This window comes from Terrapene carolina, unplaced genomic scaffold, assembly GCF_002925995.2.
Source record: "Terrapene carolina triunguis isolate 2854851 unplaced genomic scaffold, T_m_triunguis-2.0 Scaffold66, whole genome shotgun sequence".
Lineage (NCBI taxonomy): Eukaryota > Metazoa > Chordata > Testudines > Emydidae > Terrapene > Terrapene triunguis.
In genome coordinates, this window is record NW_020664417.1 from 55576590 (window position 1) to 55596586 (window position 19997).

General features: G+C 42.8%; 1 protein-coding gene across 2 annotated transcripts in view; it reads left to right on the forward strand.

The window, feature by feature from the left end:
• Nucleotides 1-19997, forward strand: part of FRYL (FRY like transcription coactivator) — a 345908-nt gene that overhangs the window by 295225 nt on the left and 30686 nt on the right. For both annotated transcript variants that reach the window (XM_026647943.2, XM_026647941.2), the window contains one exon: nt 11517-11764. In XM_026647943.2, the coding sequence (XP_026503728.1) occupies nt 11517-11764 (248 nt within the window). The remainder of the gene's footprint in view (nt 1-11516; nt 11765-19997) is intronic.

Here is a 19997-nt window from a genome sequence, read left to right on the forward strand (position 1 = left end):
GGGCGGGGCCGGGGCCCCGTGGAGTGTCCTCTTTTGGGACACTCCACATATGGTAACCCTAGTGAAGCTTGGTTGAGGTGGTGAAGTAAGAAGAGGGTGGGATATTTCCCAGGGAATGCCTTGCTGCTAAATGATGAACTAGAACAGCTGAGCCCTCAAAGGTTAACCCATTGTTGTTAATGTAGCCTCACACTCTACAAGGCAGCACAAATGGAGGGAGGGGAGACAGCATGGCAGACAGAGACACACACCCTGTGTGTGTGAGAGAGAGATGTGCATTTCCCCTTTAAGTATGCTGACTCCACTCTAAGAACATTGCCTTTTTAAGTAGATCAGCAAGTTGAGACAGCCCCCCGCCTCCCGTGCCGCCCTCTTTCCCCCTCCTCCCCCCGCTCTATGGAGAATGGGGTAAGTGGGGGACAGGAGCAGGGGGAGAGGGACACCCTGACATTAGCCCCCCACTCCCTCCTCCCCACACACAGCAAGCAGGAGGCTCCCGGGAGCAGCTCCATGGCAGTGGGGGGGAGGGACAGCTGAACTGCCAGCATCTGATAGCCTGCTGGGTGCCTGCCGCACAGGGAACTTAGGGGAGTGGGGAGCTGATGGGGTGGCTGCCAGTCCACCCTGATTCCAAGCCCCCACCTGCTAGCTCCAATGGGCTGCTCTTTCTGCAAGCAGTGGACAAAGTAGGCGGCTGCCAAACAGTGTTATACGGGAGCATTGTGCAACTTTAAACAAGCATGTTCCCTAATTGATCAGCAACGTAACAACATTAACCAGGATGACTTTAAGTGAGGAGTTACTCTATTTGCCAATCGTTCCCCTGCTGAACCTGCCAAGCACATGAATATCAGCCTTGAAAGTTTTTTATGGATTGTGTTAAAAAACTGTGTAGATAGTTGCTTGATCACACATTTTTTATTATGAAATATATTTAAGAGACCAAATAACCAATATCCATCAGATTTATTGCTAAAAGCCGATAATAATATAGTACAGGAAAAAGGTTCAGTACAATACCAATCTCTGGGAAGCATTGTTGCATTCACCTTACATAGAAGGTGTGCTCCCAAAGTTACACACCCAAAACCATCTTTTTTACTCAACCTGTTTACAAAAAAAAGGGTACTGTGTACATCATCTGAAACTAGATTTCTACCTTGTTTTTCTGGTGCAATGATGTACCCCATATCACTGTCCTGAACACGTGTATTTCAGGTACTAAGGGGCATGAAGGTACATCCTGTGTTTGTACCAGGGTAGAACACTCATATATTTTATCCCTTTTCTTTGAGACATTCCAGATACTGGTCTGTGAGGATAACTCCCTCCCTGTTATGGTAAAACAATCATCTGTCCTAATCCTGACAGTTTCCCTATTTACTTAACTCCTTGCATTTGCTGAAGTAAATTTTGGTTTATGGGATACTTAGCATAAGAGAACAGGATTGTAACAAAGGACTAGGCCAATTTAGGATATATAATTGCTATAATATTTATACTTAATGCATACTAAGTACAAGTATTATAGCAGTTATATAGCCTAAATATATAAATATATGTTGCAAATAATACATATTATTAACTATAAATATATACACATGTGCACACACAAACACCAGTATACATTGGTCAACAGATTGGTCCATGAGGCCCCAATCTGACCCAGGCTGGGCAGATCCCCCTGTACAGTGGTCAGAGGTGCCAAGAAGAATGCCTCCTAACACAGGGACCTTGAACTCATGGGCTGAAAAGAATAGAGACCAGTACTCCTCTTCCTTGCATGGCAAGAGAGTGAAAAGCACACTCTTAAAAGGAAAGAGAGCCCCTTGCAGATCCTCTTCTAAGAGGAAAACTTCTTCCCCAGCACTATGCAAGTTGAGTGATCCCCATTACAGGAAGTTCAGGCGCTCACAAGGGACATGGTACTGACCCCTGAGTTCCGAAGAATAAAAGCGCCTCTAGACCAGCACCTGCCACAGCAGCAGTGGTGCCATCCTCAGAAAAACACTGTTGATGGATAAACACCAAACATTCCCTTCACTGACAGTTAAACTTCTCACCAGACTGTCTCCACTGGTCCAGACAGACACCACATCTCCTCAGTCAGCAGATAAGTACACAGCCTCTGAGGACATTGTTGCCAACCCAGAACTGGAGTCTCTTTCTTCCCCCCCACCCTCCCCCCCGATCTTGTTGAACCCAGTCCTTTCAAGAGAGATCTTGACACCATTAGTCCAGAATTGGAATGAGAGAGAAATCCACACTCTCATGCCTTCTACCAGCAGGCGGATCCCAAGATCCCTGGTACCATCTGCACTGGAACTTACTTTCACCTCCTCTGGCAAATCAGATGACAATGTGAGGGAGTTTTTACCCAGAATCTGTATGTTCCCATCAGGAATCACGCCATCCCTCCCCTGACAGAGAGGAACCTGAACTTCCTCAGAAACTGATAGAGGAGGGAAGAGCAACTGGAACTGATGGAACCACTGGCTCCAACAAGAATGTCATCATCTTCCCCAAATGAGGCAATTGTTCTGGCCTCATCTTCTCCATCTGGTGATCACAGGCAATTTTAGTATCTGTTAAGAAGGGTTGCCGACACGCTCCAAGTCTCAGTAGAGGAGGTATAGGAGACACTTCACAAACTTTTAGACAGCCTACCATGCTATGAGGCCTAGCAAGGTGGTGCTTCCCATTAATGAGGCTATCCTGGAGCCTGCCATGGTTGTCTGGAATAAACCAGCATTGTGTGTTCCCACTCTAAAGAGGACAGAGAAGAAATACTATGTACCATCCAAGGAAACAGAATCTTTATTTACACACCCTGTCCCGAACTCATCAGTCATCCAGGCTGCCTCGGAAAAGAACAAACAACATCAAACCCAATCCACTCCATCTGACAAGGATGCTAAACGTTTAGACTTACTGGACAGGAATGTCTTCATTTCAACCAGCCTGCAATTCCATATAGCCAACTGCCATGCATTGATCTCCAAATACAACTTTATTAATTGTTCTGTGTTTGCAGAATTCACAGACAAACTTCCACAGGAAGATAGGACTCAGTTTCAAGTTTTCATTGAGGAAGGGAAATTGATCACCAGGTAATCCCTCCAAGCCGCAGTCAATGCATCAGACATGGCCTCACTGTCTATAGCGACAGCTGTTGTCATGCATCGAGCATGGTGGCTTTGCTCCTCTGGATTTCCCAAAGAAGTCCAATCTACAGTGGAGGATTTGCCTTTTGAAAGGAACAATCTGTTTAGTTAGAAAACATAATATTTGTTATGCTCGTTAAAAGATTCAAGGGCAACCCTCTGCTCACTGAGGATCTACACTCTGGTACCAAGGAGGAAATATCACAGGCCACAGCTGTACATGACATGACTGACATCTTAGCCCTCGATCACCGGAGGGACTGTGAATCTCCATGGAAGTAGCAGAGGACTCCGCAGAGCAAGAACAACATTCTCCCCTCTTCTTCCTTCTCAACCTCCCACTAACAGATGCTTTTGATGGGACTTTCAAGAGTGGCAAACATACCCTGATGCCACATTTACCAACTATGAACCTCAGCAGTCAATTTAGTGGCCGTCTAGCCAGTTTCTACCAAGCCTGGCAGATAACAGACAGATGGGTGCTTAACATCATCCATGCAAGCTATACTATAGAATTTCTCCCCCTATCTGCTCCAAAAGCCCCTTACCCATCTCTCTTCAGGGACCATTCTCATGAGAGGATACTCATTCAAGAGGTGAGCACTCTCCTTTGACAGGGGGCTATGGAATGCATACCCACCCCACATCTATGGAAAGGGTTTTACTCAAAGTATTTCCTCATTCCCAAGAAAAAGGGAGGATTGAGACCCATCTTGGCACTCTCAAAACTCAATGTCTTCATCCACAAATCGAAATTCAGGATGGTCAACCTGTCCCCAGTGAATAAAGGCAGCTGGTTTGCAGCTCTCAATATGCCTACTTCCATATAGACGTCCACCCCACACATAAAGTTTCTAAGGTTTGCGGAGGGCCTGAACCATTACCAATAGAAGGTGCTCCCATTTGGTCTTGCTACAGCACCAAGGGTATTCACAAAAATACACCCAGTAGTGGCAGCCCACTTCAGATATCAGTTTTCCTCTACCTCAACATCTCACTACCTATGGGGGAAATCTCAGCAGGAAGTATTGGCAGCAACCACTTTCCTGCTCAGTCTTCTATCACTGGGACTCTGCGTAAACATAGAAAAGTCTCCATTTTAGTTCCAGCACGGACTATAGAATTTATCAGAGTGACTCTGGACTCTGTCAGGACCAAAGTGTACCTGCCAAAGGACAGATTCTAGTCCATAAAGGAACTTGTCAGTCAGCTCCGGCTGAGCCCACAGACATCAGTCCATTCATGTCTCATCCTTCTAGGTCACATGGCGTCATGTACATATGTGATCCCCTTCTTGAGACTTGTCTCCATTGCCTGACAGGCTTGGCTTCAATTGGTATATATGGCAGGCGGACAAGGTATGGATAAGCTTGTCTCACTCCCACACAGAGTGTGGGCTTCTCTAGCTTGGTGGGAGGACAGGGATGAAGTGTGTGTGGGGGAGTCCCCTTTACTCCTCCACCAATGATCACGGATGCCTCCTTGTTAAGATGGGGCGCCTGCCTGGATTAACATACAGTGCAGGACACGTGGACTCCCCAGGAGTCCGGGATTCACAAAGACTCATAGACTTTAAGGCCAGAAGGAACCATCATGATCATTTAATCTGACCACCTGCACATTGCAGGCCACAGAATGTCACCCACCCACTCCTGTAATAGGCCCATAACCTCTGCCTCAAATCTTGATTTAAAGTCTTCAAATTACAGAAAATCCAACATTTACTCCAGTTCAAACCAGCAAGTGAACTGTGCCCTGTGGTGCAGGAGAAGGCAAAAAAAAACCAGGAAAATTCCTTCCCAACCCCAAATATGGCAGTCCTTAGACCCTGAGCGTGTGGGCTCAATCCATCATTTTAGACACCTGGGAAAGAATTCTTGATAATAACTCCGAGCCCTCTCCATCTAGTGTTCCATCGCCAGCCGTTAGAAATATTTGTTTCTAGTCGTAGATGGACCATGTGCCGTTGTGACAATCTCAACATACCACCCCCTCCATAAACTTATCAAGCTCATTCTTGAAACAAATTAGGGTTTTTTGCCCTACTACTCCCCCTTGGAAAGCTGTTCCAGAACTTCACTCCTCTGATGGTTAGAAACCTTCATTTAATTTCACGCCTAAACTTATTGATGGCCAGTTTATATCCATTTGTTCTTGTGCCAGGATTGGCCCTTAAACTAGATAACTCTTCTCCCTTCCTAGTGTTCATCCTGCTGATGTATTTATAGAGAGCAATCATCTCTCCCCTGAGCCTTCATTTTGTTAGGCTAAGCAAGATAAGATCCTTAAATCTCCTCTTCTAATTTAGGTTCTCCATTCCTCTGATCATCCTAGTAGCCCTTCTCTGCACCTGTTCCAGTTTGAATTCATCTTTCTTAAACATGGGAAACCAGAATTGCACACAGTATTCCAAATGAAATCATTGTATAATGATGGTAACATTTCCCTATCTCTACTGGCAATACCTCGCCTGATATGCATCCTAGGATTGCATTAGTTTTTTTCATGGCTGCATGACATTGGCATTTCATAGTCATCCTGTGATCGACCAGTATACCCAGGTCTTTCTCCTCCTCTGTCACTTCCAACTGATACGTCCCCAGCTTATAGCAAAAATTCTTGTTGTAAGTCCCTAAGTGCATGACCCTGCACTTTGCACTATTAAATTTCATCCTATTTCTGATATACTGGCTTTCAAGGTCATCCAAATCTTCTTGTATAACATTCCAGTCCTCCTGCATATTGGCAATACCTCCCAACTATGTGTCATCTGCAAATTTTGTTAGCACACTCCCATTTTTTATGCCCAGGGCACTAATGAAAATGTTAAATAAAATTGGGCCCAACACCAATTCTTGAGAAACTCCACTAGTAACCTCCCTCCACCTGACAGTTCACCTTTTTGCATAACCTGTTGCAGTCTCCCCTTTAATGAGTTTGTTATCCATCTTCACCAATTTAATAATTTCCCATGTGGATCTTTACTGAAATCCAGGTAGACTAGACCTACATTTCCTTTGTCTAGAAAATCAGTTATCTTCTCAAAGAGATCAAGTTGGTCTGATCTACTTTTTATAAAACAATGTTGTATTTTATCCCAATTACCATTTACCTCTATGTCCTTAACTACTGTCTTTCAAAATTTGTTCTAAAATCTTGCATATAATTGAGGTCAAACGAATAGGCCTGTGTTCCTTTATGGCAATGTATACATTTAGGTGTTGGACCATACCTAGACTGTCTTTAATCTCCACCCCTCCTCAGTGTTTAGCGGTCCCTCTTCTTCTTTCCTGGTTTTATTTTTATTTATATGGCTAAAGAATCTTTTAGAATAGGTTTTACTTTCCTTTGGAAGGTCCAACTCTGCCTGGCTTTTGGCAGTTCTTACTTTTTCTCTACATTTTTTTGACCTCAAAGAGGTAGTTTTCCTTGCTGATCCATCCCTTCTTCCATTCCTAATAGGCTTTCTCTTAATAACCTGTTTGAGATGCTTGTTCATCCAGTTTGGTCTGCAACCCTCCCCTATGATTTTTTCTCCCTTGCTTGGGATGTAGGCTTCAGATAGTTTCTTCAACTTTGACTTTTACTTTCAAGCCTCACCTTCAGAGTTTTCTTCAGTCCAGTCCACTTCCCTAACTAATTCCTTTAATTTATTTTTTTAAGTTTTGGCCCTTTTGAAATCAAGGACTCTAGCTGCAGACCTATTTTTGTTTATCCTTCCAATTTAAACTGAATTAACTCATGATCACTTGAACCAAGGTTGTCCTCTACAACCAGTTCTTCTATGAGGTCATCGCTACTTACCAATACTAAATCTAAAATGGCATCCCCTCCTCTTGGTTCGGTGACTGTTTGGTGAAGAAATTTGTTGGCTACTGCATCCAAGAATATCTGGGCGTTACCATTATTAGTAGCACTTGCCCTCCAATCTGTAGCTGGGAAATTAGTCTCCCATAATCACACAATGCCCAGTAGTAATTATTTCATTAAAAATATTAAAGAGGTCTCTGTCTATATCCAAATCAGATTATGGGGGTCTGGGCAAACCAGAAGCACTATCGCAGAGGAGCCTCTGTTACTATTCTTCTCCAAAGTGATTTTGACTAGGGCTGTCAAACGATTAAAAAAATTAATTGCGATTAAGCGCAGTGATGCATTTCTAGTTACTTGGTCAGGACAACTAAGGTACTCCTTCCCACCCATCCTCCTCTTACTTCATATTCTGAGGAAGATTGCACAAAATGGGGCAATGATCATTCTGCGTGCTCCCAGAGGGCCAAGACAATTCTAATATCCCAGACTTCTTCAGATGTCAGTACGCCCATATATCACAATCCAGACCTTCCCAGACCTTTTGACAGAAGACAAGGGTAGGGTCAGACATCCCAGTCCAGCTCCCTCCACCTGACAGTTTAATATTTGGAAGCGTGTCAGACTTAGAGATCATGTTCACAGACAGGCCGGACAATCTTTAACAATATTAGGAAAGACTCCATGAGGAAATGCTATGTAGCTAAGCGGAAAAGGTTCCCGGTCTGGTTACAGTGTCACTAGATAACTTCAGAGGAATCCAATGTCCCTCCGATATTTAAATATCTCCTATCCTTAAAGACAACAAGTCTTTCCCTTAGCTCCCTAAGTGTCCACTTAGCAGCTATCAGCCCTGTCATCCTCTGATTGATAACCACTCAATCTTCACCCATTCTGTGACAGTATATTTTCTGAAGGATCTGGTCAGAACCTTTCCTCCCATGATCAAACCTATCCCAACATGGGACCTCAGTTTGGTCCTCTCGTTGTTAACAAGTGCTCCATTCAAACCCATGATTCATGCTCTTTAGTCTACTTGATATGAAGGTGGCCTTTTAGGCAGCCGTCACCTCAGCCAGAAGAGTAGGTGAACTGAGGGCCTTTATGGTAGACCCACCATATATAATCTTCCATAAAGATAACATTTCTCTTAGACTACATCCTTAATTTACCACCAAGGTGGTCTTGGGTTTCCATCAGACACTCCACCTACCTTTTTCCCAAAGCCACATGCCAGTGAAGACAGTAGACTTCATTCCTTGGGCCATGGTGTTCTCCCTCCAAAGAACCAAATCCTTTAGGAAACTGCCTAGATTATTTATATCATTCCCAGAACAGAGATGGGAAGCAATCTCTTCCCAAAGACTTTCCACATCGATTTTGGGATGCATTGTCCTGTGTTATGGGTTGTCGAATGCTCTTCTCTTACAGGGAGCGAGCGCTCACTCCACAGGAGCTCAGGCCACTTCTGTAGCCTCTTTAGGTATGTCTACATTGTAATTAAAAACCCACTGATGGCCTGTGCCAGTGGACACAGGCTCAGGCTAAGGGGCTGTTTAATTGCAGTGTAGACTTCTGGGCTCAGGCTGCATCCTGAGCTCTGGGACCCTCCCACCTCCCAGAGTCCTAAAGCTTGGGCTCCAGCTCGAGCTCAAAAGTCTACACTGCAGTTAAACAGCCACAAGCCTTGTGAGCCCGAGTCAGCTGGCACGGACCAGCCGCGGGTTTTTAATTGCAGTGTAGACTTACCCTCTTTGTGGCATTCCTGTCATCAAAATATGTAATGCAGCAATGTGTGGGGTTTGATCTCTACCTTCATGAGACTCTGTCCTAGTGCAGGCTTTAGCAGCTGATGCATCTATCAATACAACAGTACAACTGTCATTGATATGGCAGAGGTCCTTGCCACCCTCCTCTTCAATGACTACTGCTTGTCAGTCACCTGTGTGAAAAATACATAGGGATCAGAACGCAAAGAAGTTACTTACCTTGTATAGTAGCTGGCATTCTTCAAGATGTGTGGTCCCTGTTGTATTTTACTACCCACCTTACTTCCCCTCTGCTTCAGATCTTTCTCTTACAATTTGCAGTAGAGAAGGAACTGGAGAAATGGTTGGTCCACACCACCTCTTGTACTCTGTTTGGAGAGTGAGGAGAAGAAGGGCACATTTGTGGACCAACAGACACTGCTACCAAAAATCTTCCAGTCTCCTGAGATTTAATCTAAATTGGATATGCTGTAGTTTGAACCCACTGCCTCTTGTTCTGCCCTCTGAGGCAAAAGAGAACATCTTTTCTCCATTTTTTTATGTCAGCCTTTCAAGTATTTGTATCTTCCCCCCACCCCCATCTCCTCTTTTCCAAACTAAACATACCCAGTTCCTTTCACCTTTGCTCATATGACTTGAATTCCATCCCTTTGATCATCATTAGACTAAGAGGAGCCTCTCGATAGAATTTTTTTCTCTTTTTGAGACCTAATGAATATACACAGGTTAAAATTAGCAGAGAAAAAGATTTCTAACAAAGTTTCCAGGCAAATTATGAATATTTTTAGTAATGGAAAATTCAGAAACAACTGAATTCTCTGAAGATTCTGGCACAGATTTAAAACTAAAACAATTGAAAAAAAAGTTAATGTTAAATACAATACAATAAAAATTGCAAGATTTCACGGCATTCCGTTTTTCTTTCTCTTTCCTGATCAGAGAGAATAGCTGTGTGTTCTGAACCTTATTGTTTCACTCATGCACATTAGGTTATTTCCCAATAACAGTATGTCAGTCTTGTAGTGAGGACAGGGAATTTTCATTCCTAATGGTATCTTCCTTACAAAAACGAATACCTAACAATCAAGCAAGTTCTTAGGGAAGGACACAACATCAGTCTGCATCACCACTGGCATTGCAGATTCATTAAGATTTCTGATAAATTATGCCATTTCCCAGGTGTTCCGTATGCCCTTCTACTATATACAGCTTAACTGAAAGCATTTCTCTATTAAGGAGTCTAGAAAATTTCAATTGACCATGTGGAGAAGACACATTTAGCACATATTAACACAGACAGCAATATTCAGAAGAACAATAGCACACATTTGACAGTTCCTTTTTTTATCTGGAAGAATATCTAGAGAATATTTATCTTATTAATGATCTCTCTCCATTATGTTCTTTGTGGATCTGGACTCACCCGTTGACCTTGATTTGAAAAAATCTGTACTAGAAATGGGCCACTGTTTAGACCTACGTTGTTTTTTCTACAGCTGTCTTAAAGATGTCTGGCATGCCCATGGACATTAGCTATTTGGTGGGACAAAATAGCTATTTTATGTGACAGAACCCCAGATGTCTAAAAGAGGTACTTCGGGGGTGATGTCATTAGCCAGTTGTCATAAGAAACAGAGTACTATCACAGCCTGACATATCACTGTCATGGTCTAATAGCTTCAGGACAAATGTGAGAGTAAATGATGATGTACTGCTATGGATTGTCCAGTCTTTAATATGTGTTCAGTTAGTTTATAGTGAAAAGAAATTTGGGATTGATGGAAGCCATAACATGGAGAGAGAGAGAGAGAGAGTGTGTGTACACAGTAGAAATTCTCTGAAATAGCTTGAGAGCAATCCTGTGTGTCCCAGTGTAGGGGACATCGCCATGAGAGTGCTAATCTATATAGGAAATTGCCTCCTGAGAACGATTATAAGGAAGTTGATTTTTATTGTGGAAATAAAATCTAATGAATATTTCAGGTGTTTGGGCTCATTCATAAATTAGCTAAGTCCAAAACCCATCATCTGTTTAATATAGTGATGTTAATGTTGTAGTGTTTTACAATGGAAAAAAGTACAGGACATTCTAACGTATATCAGAATGATTTACTCATGATAGTCGATGTAGTATATAGTTTTAATTGGTCAGGGTTAAAAATGAGAGTTCTAGCAATAACTCCAGGTTATTAAGACAAATTATGCAAAATCTGTTTCCCAGGGTGGGTTCTTCCATTCTGCCAGTTATTTATGATGGGGAACTGTTTGAGGCGGGAGAATGGAAAGGGAAGAGTTTTTTTCATAGTAGTTCCGGAAGTAGGAGTTTGATGCTATAGGCAATCATGAGCCAGTGATTTTTGATTTGTTCACTCAAAAGTTAAGCTTTGAAGGTTTTGATCATATTAGTTTTGTCTAGAAAAATATTTAAAGTATTTGCACACATTTTCATGAGAGGGCTTTCTTGTAATATCATTAGTTGACATTAGTGGAAAAATTACATTTGCTATACATGACACATTGCATTTTAGAAAGAAAAATTGGAGTATTCTAACCAGAAGTTGAAAAACATTAAAAAGAAAGATTCTTTATGACTGAAGCATAACTGAAGGTGTATAATTCAGTATATGAAGAATCCAAATATCTGAATACTTAAAATAAAATTGGGTGATGTAAACATACTTTTGTTTTTAAGTACTGACTCCTGTAGCTTAAGAGAAGTTGATATACATCTATCCCTTCTGTAAGAGCAATGAAAAATATCCTTGCTTTGCAGGATGGCAGTTCAGCTGTCAAGGATGAACGGGTTAGCATTGCTAGTGAAGACACTGGATCATATGTATTACAAGAACAAGAATCTCCGATCTGTCAGGAACCTCTAGAGTTGGAAATTCCTGAAATGCCAAAACTGACAGCTCCTGAGAGCTGTTCTGAATCTATATGTGAAGAAGATGTCACTCTTGCTTTGAAAGAGCTAGATGAGAGATGTGAAGAAGAAGAAGCTGACTTCTCTGGGTTATCTAGGTAAGAGTACATTTTGTTTTAACTGCAGAAATAATGTACCACTTTTATATTCTGGCTTCCACATTAGTCAAGTAAAGCAGCCCTTTTTCTGGTTGAATTTCTCATACTTATGATCAGAAATCTTCTAACAGTACAAACTTTTAAAATAAGCACATCAAATAGATGTTTGATTCATTCTTCGAGTTACTCCCAACTTGGATCCCACTTATGGGTGTCTGTGTACCCCAGAACAAGAGTTTGGAGCATTTTCACTAGTAGTGTCTGGCAAGGATTGTGTATGCACCCTGTATGCCCAAATTCCACTCAGTTCTTTCTAACCACTTTAGACAGTGAGTCAGAACAAAATTGTGTCCTTTTTGTAGTTTTTGTTACTTAGTAGAGTAGAAGTTTGTAATTAATTTGTTTATAGTTAGTTGTAGTTGTTACTGTTTCATTTAGCCATTGGCAGAAGAGAGAGAGAGCAGATTGGGGCAGGGTTAGTTATGTCAGAGCCTAGATCTGTGGGGGGGAAAGGCTTCTCTTTTCTTTATTTTTTTTCCTTATGGAAAAATCCAAGAGCATTATATCCGCCTCGGAGTAGAGACTGAGCACAGAGACTTCTTGTTCCCAACTCATCCTTCCACTGTGCCTGTCACTAGAGATGTGACATTGAGCTCAGGAGCAGTAAAGAAACTGAAAGCGACTAAAAAAAAAAATCCGTCAGAGTAGTCAAGAATCCCTGTTGTCCAAGGACTGGCATCTTAAATGCCAAGTCGACGAAGTAAGAGGATTGGCTCCTCAAAGGAGTCATTTGCTGCTGGGATGGGAAAAAGTGGGACCAGAACCCTCAGTGCTGCATCATAATAAAGAGCCAGCACAGAGATCTTCTTTGATAACAAGGGCTCAAGGGCACAGGAATGCAAAGATGTGTTTATTACAGCCCACCAAGGCACCAGATTTACCAGCACTGTCCGTCACAACACCGCAACACTCGGCATTGTCTACTTCGCACCACCTTTGTTGGTACCATGGTCACAAGTATACCCCAATGTGGGGCATCAGGTCTTGGGGGAAAAAATTTAGTAGTCCAAGTGGCCTAGCCTCCTGTGTCACCACAGCTGCCTTGGCCCCAGGGCAGCGCAGCCCAGTGGCCAGAGTCAGTGCAGTCACCCTTCGGTACATGGCAGCGTGGCCCAATGGCTAAGGTCAATGGGGCAGTCCTGCTGTGTGGCCTTAGGGAACCGGAGTTTCCACAATCAGTCTAGCTCACCCGGTAGCTCAGTCCATATCCCTGCGCCACTTCCTACCCTTCCATTCAAGGCTGGTAATCTTGTGAACTCTGCTGTCTCTCCTCATTGGCGGCAGTCGGCTGTGGGTCGATTGGAGCCTCAGCCCAGCTGGCTTCTGGGTCCTGGAGCTCTGGCAGTCTCCCTGCAGGAGCCTGTAACACACATCTACTCTTGTCTGTGGCCAGCCCAGACTGAACTTAGCTACTCCTTTTTATACTCTGGTTCCAGCTGGAGCATACCCAGCAGGAGTGAAGGGGCGTGGCTTCCTCGGCCTACAGTGTGGTTAACCCCTGTTGAACCAGGGCGCGATAGGTACACACTGTCACAACCATCATTATTAAATCCTGCTTGCTACTGGCACTGGTCCAAGGCTCTGAAGATTCTTCAATGCAGAGGGAGACAGCAACAGCATCCTCAGCACAGGTTTCTCTTCCAAACAATTTCTCATCTCTGAGAGGTTCTTTTGTTTCCTCACCAAATCTCAGGGTAACTCTAACACCTGAGTCACCAATCCTGGGAGTTTTCCCCAATTTCGGTACTAGCCAGATCCCCTTCACAGGAACCCTTGTTTCTTTCTAGGATGAAAATGTATCTGAGAAAACATGGCAGTATGATTAAGGATGTGAACTCCATTCAGATCCTGTAGTCACCTATTATATGACTCCAATATTAGAGGTTTCTGCATCCAAAGACTCTAATTCCTTCTCAGACTCTGACAAGAGAACCCTTCCAAAGAGGAAAGTATATTGATAAAAGGAAAATAACATCAGGGAGGAATATAGGAAAAAACCTCCTGCTAACCTAAGGATTTAAATCCTCAGTATACTTCTTGGCTTCCCCAAAATTGGTCAAATGTTTCTTTCCCATCTGATCAGCAACCATGGTCATATCAGCCATCCTATATCCACATTTTCAAGGACAAATTTCCCCACAATACATGTGGTCTACCTGTAAGTCATCTGTTGCAAATTCTTGTGAATCTTATCACTGTGCTCATTAAGTTCAAGAGACAGAGGAACAACAAGATACGAATGATGAGGAAATACCTGTTCATCAGGAAGATCCTTCTGATCATCTACATTGTTCTTCCTTGCCTGGTGAAGGCATTTCACATGTTGTACCTGTTGATTAATTTAAAACCTTTTAAGAAATATTAGAATGTATGGCAAAAACACTGGAAGTTCCATTGGAGACAGTTCAGGAAAAAGCATATAAGCAGTTTGATATTTTACAACTAACATCCCAAAGCAGAGTGACACTACCTATTAATGAAGGGATTTTAGATCCAGCAAAGGATCTTTGGACTACCCACCTCGATTGCAGCTACATCAAAGTGTGCTGATCGTAAATATTAAGTACTGTCCAAAGATTTTGAGTATTTTTATACTCATCTGGCTCCATCTTCACCGGTTGTTGCTACTGCCAAGGAGAAATCAGAACAGTCAGGGAAATCCACTCCCAAGGAGAAAGAGCCTAAGAGACTTGATCCTGTTTACAGATCAAGATAGCAAATTAACAGGCTATGCTATCTAAATATTGTTATTGCCAATCCAAAAGACTGTCAGTTTTTAAGGACATGTTACCTTCAGAATTTAGAGACAAGTTTAAATCAATCTCTGAAGAAGACCAACTGATTGCTAAATCATCACTTCAGACTATATTAGATGCTGCTGATGCTGGTGTTCATTCAGTAGCTATAGATATTGTGATGAGATTCTCATCATGGTTATCTGTATCAGGTTATTGAGAGAAGTGCACACAATCATTGAAGATTTACCACTTGATGGTCAGAAGCTATTTTGTATTAAGACTGATGAGTTTCTCCACTGATTCAAGATTCACTCTCAGATCACTGGTCATATATACTCCTATGTTTAGGAAGAAACCTGTACTTTCATACTCTAGATATAGGAACACTTAATCTTCTTATTTATAGTCTTACCACCAGAGACCTTCTGAGCAATCCAGAAAGACATCTAGATATCAGAAGTCAGTTCCACTATCCTCGTCTATATCTTGCACACTTGGGTCAACACAGAGACATCAAATTTGATGTGACAGCTGAGGTTCTTAGACTAATCTACAAGGATCTATATACCCTTTTGCCCACCTCTAGATTCCTGCCTATCTTATTTTCAGGAGTCTTGGATGACCATCACTCCAGATCGATGGGTCCTTCAAGTCATCAATGCCATTCAGTTTCAATCTCTGCCTCCCACGCACACCCCTTTCAGGGACCATTCTCATAAGAGTGCCATGCATCATGAGGTAGATTAGATCATCTATCTAGGAGCATTAGAACTGGTGCCTCAAAAGTATTTTGGAAAGGGTTTCAATTCTCTTTATTTCTTCATACCAAAAAAAGAAAGGAGGTTTGTGTCCAATTCTACATCTCAGTAATCTTAGCAAATGCATTTGGTGTGCCAAATTTCATATGGTAGTTTTCACTTCAATTATTCCTATTCTAGATCCCAAGGATTGGTTCAATATTCTTGATTTACAGGGTGCTTATTTTCATGTATCAATACACCTCCCACACAGAGTACCTATGCTTTATAGCTCTGTGGAATCATTATCAATTCAAAGTACTTCCTTTTGGAATTTCATTAGCCACAAGAGTGTTCACATAGTTCTATCCGTAGTAGAAGCTCATCCATGCAGATAAGGGTTGCATGTTTATCCCTATCTGGACAATTGGCTTGTTTGGGGGAAATCACAAGTGCAGGTGACAGCAGCAGCAAGAAGAGTGATTCATTTGTTTTCATCACTGGGCTTGAGGATTAACTTTAAAAAGTTGAGTCTGAGTCCATCTCAATCTATAGAGTTTGTTGGAGCTCTCCTAGATTTGGTGGCAGCAAGAGCATTCTTCCCACCAGACAAATTTCAGATAATAAAGAATCTGATCCTCCAATTTTGTGTTTACCCTCAAACAGTCAGCATGTGTCTGAATCTTCATTTACATTTGTAACTTTATTTGCCAGATTATGTCTGAGACTATTTCAGACCTGGATCCAAGTCAGTTTACAACCCAAAGCTTCATGACATGTCATTTAAGGTGGTGATTCTGGACCAGATTCTAGTTTCTGTGGACTGATGGAGGATAAAAGAAAAGTATATATGGAAGTTCAGTTTGTTTCTCCCATAGCATCCAAAGCTCTAACAGATGTATCCCAGATGGGTTGGGGAGCACATATAGATCGCATTTGACTCTTGGCTTTTGGTCTCATTTACAATCCACAATGCATGTAAACATCCTAGAATTCAGCGCAGTGAGACTAACTTGCAAAATGTTTCTACCTGCGATGGAGAACTCTTTAATCTAAGTTCTCATGGACAATTTCACAGCAGCCTATTGTAAACAGTCATGGAGGTGCAAGGTCAGACCTTCTTTGTTCTCAAGAAGCCATAAGACTTTGGGAATGGTGTATTCAGAATTGTATCAGTCTGACTGCTCTTCATCTCCTGGGAGAGAGTAATGGGCTGGCAAACTCACTAAGCAGGAAAACGACTTCATCCCATGAATGGGCATTAAAAAATGATTTACTAGACTGTAAAGAGTAAATGTCCAATATTTTGTTCTCAAGCAGGACAGTATCCCGGGTTTCTGGCAGACACCTTCTTGATTTGTTGGTCACACAGTTCTCAATGTATGCTTTCCCTCCATTTCTTCTAATTCCAAGGTGTTACAGAATGTAAGGTGAGAAAAAACTCAGATTATATTGGTGGCTCTTGCTTGGCCTCATCAGTCTTGATTCTTGGACATACTGCTATTGTCAAATCACTAATTTATCACACTCCCAATTCAGAAGGACATGGTATTACAGAATCACAGTCTAGTCCTTCACCCAAACCCAGCCTCATTATGTCTCACAGTTTGGATGATATCAGGATGTCCTCAGTAGACAGTGTTCTTTGGATGTACAAAATGTTCTTCAGGGCAGGAAATTATCTACTAAGATTACGTATACTGCAAAATGGAAATGATTTTCATTATTGGCAATACCTAAGGGTTATGTTCCATGTCAGTGTTCTATTCCAATTATTTTAGATTACTTGTTTTTAAAGCACCCAGAAGTGTTTACTGTTTCAATTGAAGTTCATTGGCAGTTATTTCCACATTCCATCCTCCAGTAGAAGGAGGTTCAGTTTTCTCTCATCAATCAGTGAATAGATTTATGAGAGGTGTTCGTGTTTTACTCTTGTGAGAAAGATCACTCCAACATGGGATTTAAATCTAGTGCTTTCTTCACTTATGGACCCTCCTTTTGAACCTCTATCAAATTGTCCAATTCATTTATTGTCAATTTTGGTGGCATTTATATTAACTTATAAAATAAATGAATTGCAAGCTTTAATGATAAATTCTCCCTACACAGTTTTTCATATGGAGAGGGTAACTATGAGACCACATCCAAAAGTATGGTCAGACTTTCATGTCAATCAGTTTATTCACTTAACAGTCTTTTCTGAAACCTCATTCACATTGGCTAAACCTAAATTACATACTGTAGACAGGGCCGGTGCAAGGAAGTTTCGTGCCCTGGGCGAAACTTCCACCTTGCGCTCCCCTCCCCCCGTGGCAGCTAACACCGCCCCCCCCGGCAGCTAACCACGCCCGCCCACCCCTCCCCCCCAAAGGAGTCCCCACCCGCCACGGCAACTAACCCACTCTCCCCACCCGGGGAGCCCCCCCTCGCAGCAGCTACCCCCCCCTTGCAAGCCTCACCTCCATGGCAGCTAACCCGGCCCGGGAAGTGTCCCCCCCCCCCCCCCCCCCCCCCCCGCGGCAGCTAACACCATCCCCCTCCGCGCCAGCTAACGCCGCTCAGGGAGCCCGCCTCAGCTCACCTCCGCTCCGCCTCCTCTGCTGAGCACGCCGGTGCTGCTCTAATTCTCCTCCCCTCCCAGGCTTGCGGCGCCGATTGGAGGAGACTTAGAGCGGGGGCTGTGTGCTCAGCAGAGGAGGCAGAGTGCAGGTGATCTGGGGCGGGGAGCGGTTCCCCTGTGCGCCCACCTTTACTGCGGGCGCCCCGCCACAGCTCACCTCCACTCCACCTCCTCGCCTGGGCGGGCTTTTAGGCGCCCTCAACCACTAGGCACCCTAGGCGGCCGCCTAGTTTGCCTAAGTGGTTGCACCGGCCCTGACTATAGATGACAGAAGATCGTTATTATATTATCTAGAGAGAACTAAAATCTGTTTGTAGCACTCCAAGACTTTTCATTGCTTATCGTAATAAATCTAAAGGGATGGTTATTTTGTCACAAAGACTCTCAAAATGAGTATTGGATGGTATTATGACTGCTGACAGCATTAATAAAAAGAATCTCCCTTCAAACATTTGGACTCACTCTACCAGAGCACAAGCCATGTGGACAGCATGCCTAAGTCAAATACCAGTGTCCAAAATCTGCAGAGCAGCTACCTGGCCTTTAATGCATATGTTTATGAAACATTATTCATTAGTGGTTGCTTCAAGATCTGATGTCCATTTTTGAAGGACAGTTTTGCAATTTCTTTTCAAGTAACTCATGCCCCTCACCTCCTTTAATGATGACTTCTGGCTAATTACCATAAATGGGCTCCACAAGTGCACTAACACAGAGAAGAAAGAACAGTTACTTAATTTACAGAAACTGTGGTCCTTTGAGATGTTCTGCACATGTGGATCCCACAACCACCCTCTGTCCCTTAGACCCCTCTGCAACTTAGAGTGTGGATCCTGAGCAACAAAGTTGCAGTGTGGTTGCTATGCCCTTAAGCCCTTGGGAACAGGGGGTATGTGGGCATATAGGCCACATGTGTGACCCCTGCTGAACACCACTAGTGAAAATGTTCCAAACTCCTGTGCTGGGGTACATAGACACCTGTAAGTGCAATACATCTTGAAGAACCACTCTTACTGTGAGGTAAGTAACTATTGTTTTTCTCCGTTCAGGAAATGGAACTGTTGGGTCAGTCCTGGGCCCAGCTTCTGAACCAATGCATAGCACATAAAAAGCTGCCCTTAGAGGAGCAGCGTCACACAAGATAGACATTATGGGGGAGGGATAGCTCAGTGGTTTGAGCATTGGCCTACTAAACCCAGGGTTGTGAGTTCAATCCTTGAGGGGGCCACTTAGGGATCTGGGGCAAAAATCAGTACTTGGTCCTGCTAGTGAAGGCAGGGGGCTGGACTCGATGACCTTTCAAGGTCCCTTCCAGTTCTAGGAGATAGGATATCTCCATTAATTTATTTTTTTTATTTTTTTTTAAGAATCCTCAGTTGGCTCAAAACCATCAGCATAGTGGGAGGGGGAAAGTTTGGGGACCACAGAAGCACAGAAGGTAACTTTAGAAGTTCAGGGAGAGCAAGAAAGCACAGACTGAAAGTTTGACGATGAATAAACCACAATGAGAGAGGAACAGGAGCAGCTGAGCATTGCAGGTTTTTATATTGGGTTACTGTAATATGCCTTGGAAAAATTAAAGGCTGATGCCAGTTGGCACCAGTTTGATTTGCCATGTACTAATTAGAATTCACCTGTTCTTGCAATGTGTTCACATTAAAAAAAATTAGTTCTAGCCCTAAAGGTGATGAAGATAACTGTTTAGGGTTAGTCCTCTGACTAATAGGTTTCTGGTAAATGTTGCAAGCTTTGCTTGTAGATTATGGGAGAAACTGCCTGCCTCTAGCCTGTTCACAAAGGCTTGCTTTACTTGTAGCTTTTATGGGTATTGCACTACTGAACTGAACATATGCAAATATTACAAAACCAACTTATTTCTCAGTGTCATGTTGTAAATGATTGCTGTGATGAATAGTCTAAACAATATTGTTTTTCAAAAGATTTTCTCTGGTCAAGGACTGAGAAAATAAGAAGGGGGAATTTGGTCTACCAAGCATGGCTTAGCTGCTACAATCTACTACTAAAATTGTTAGCATCAAGAAGAATGCAAATTTGCGAGCATGTTATTGTGTTAAATG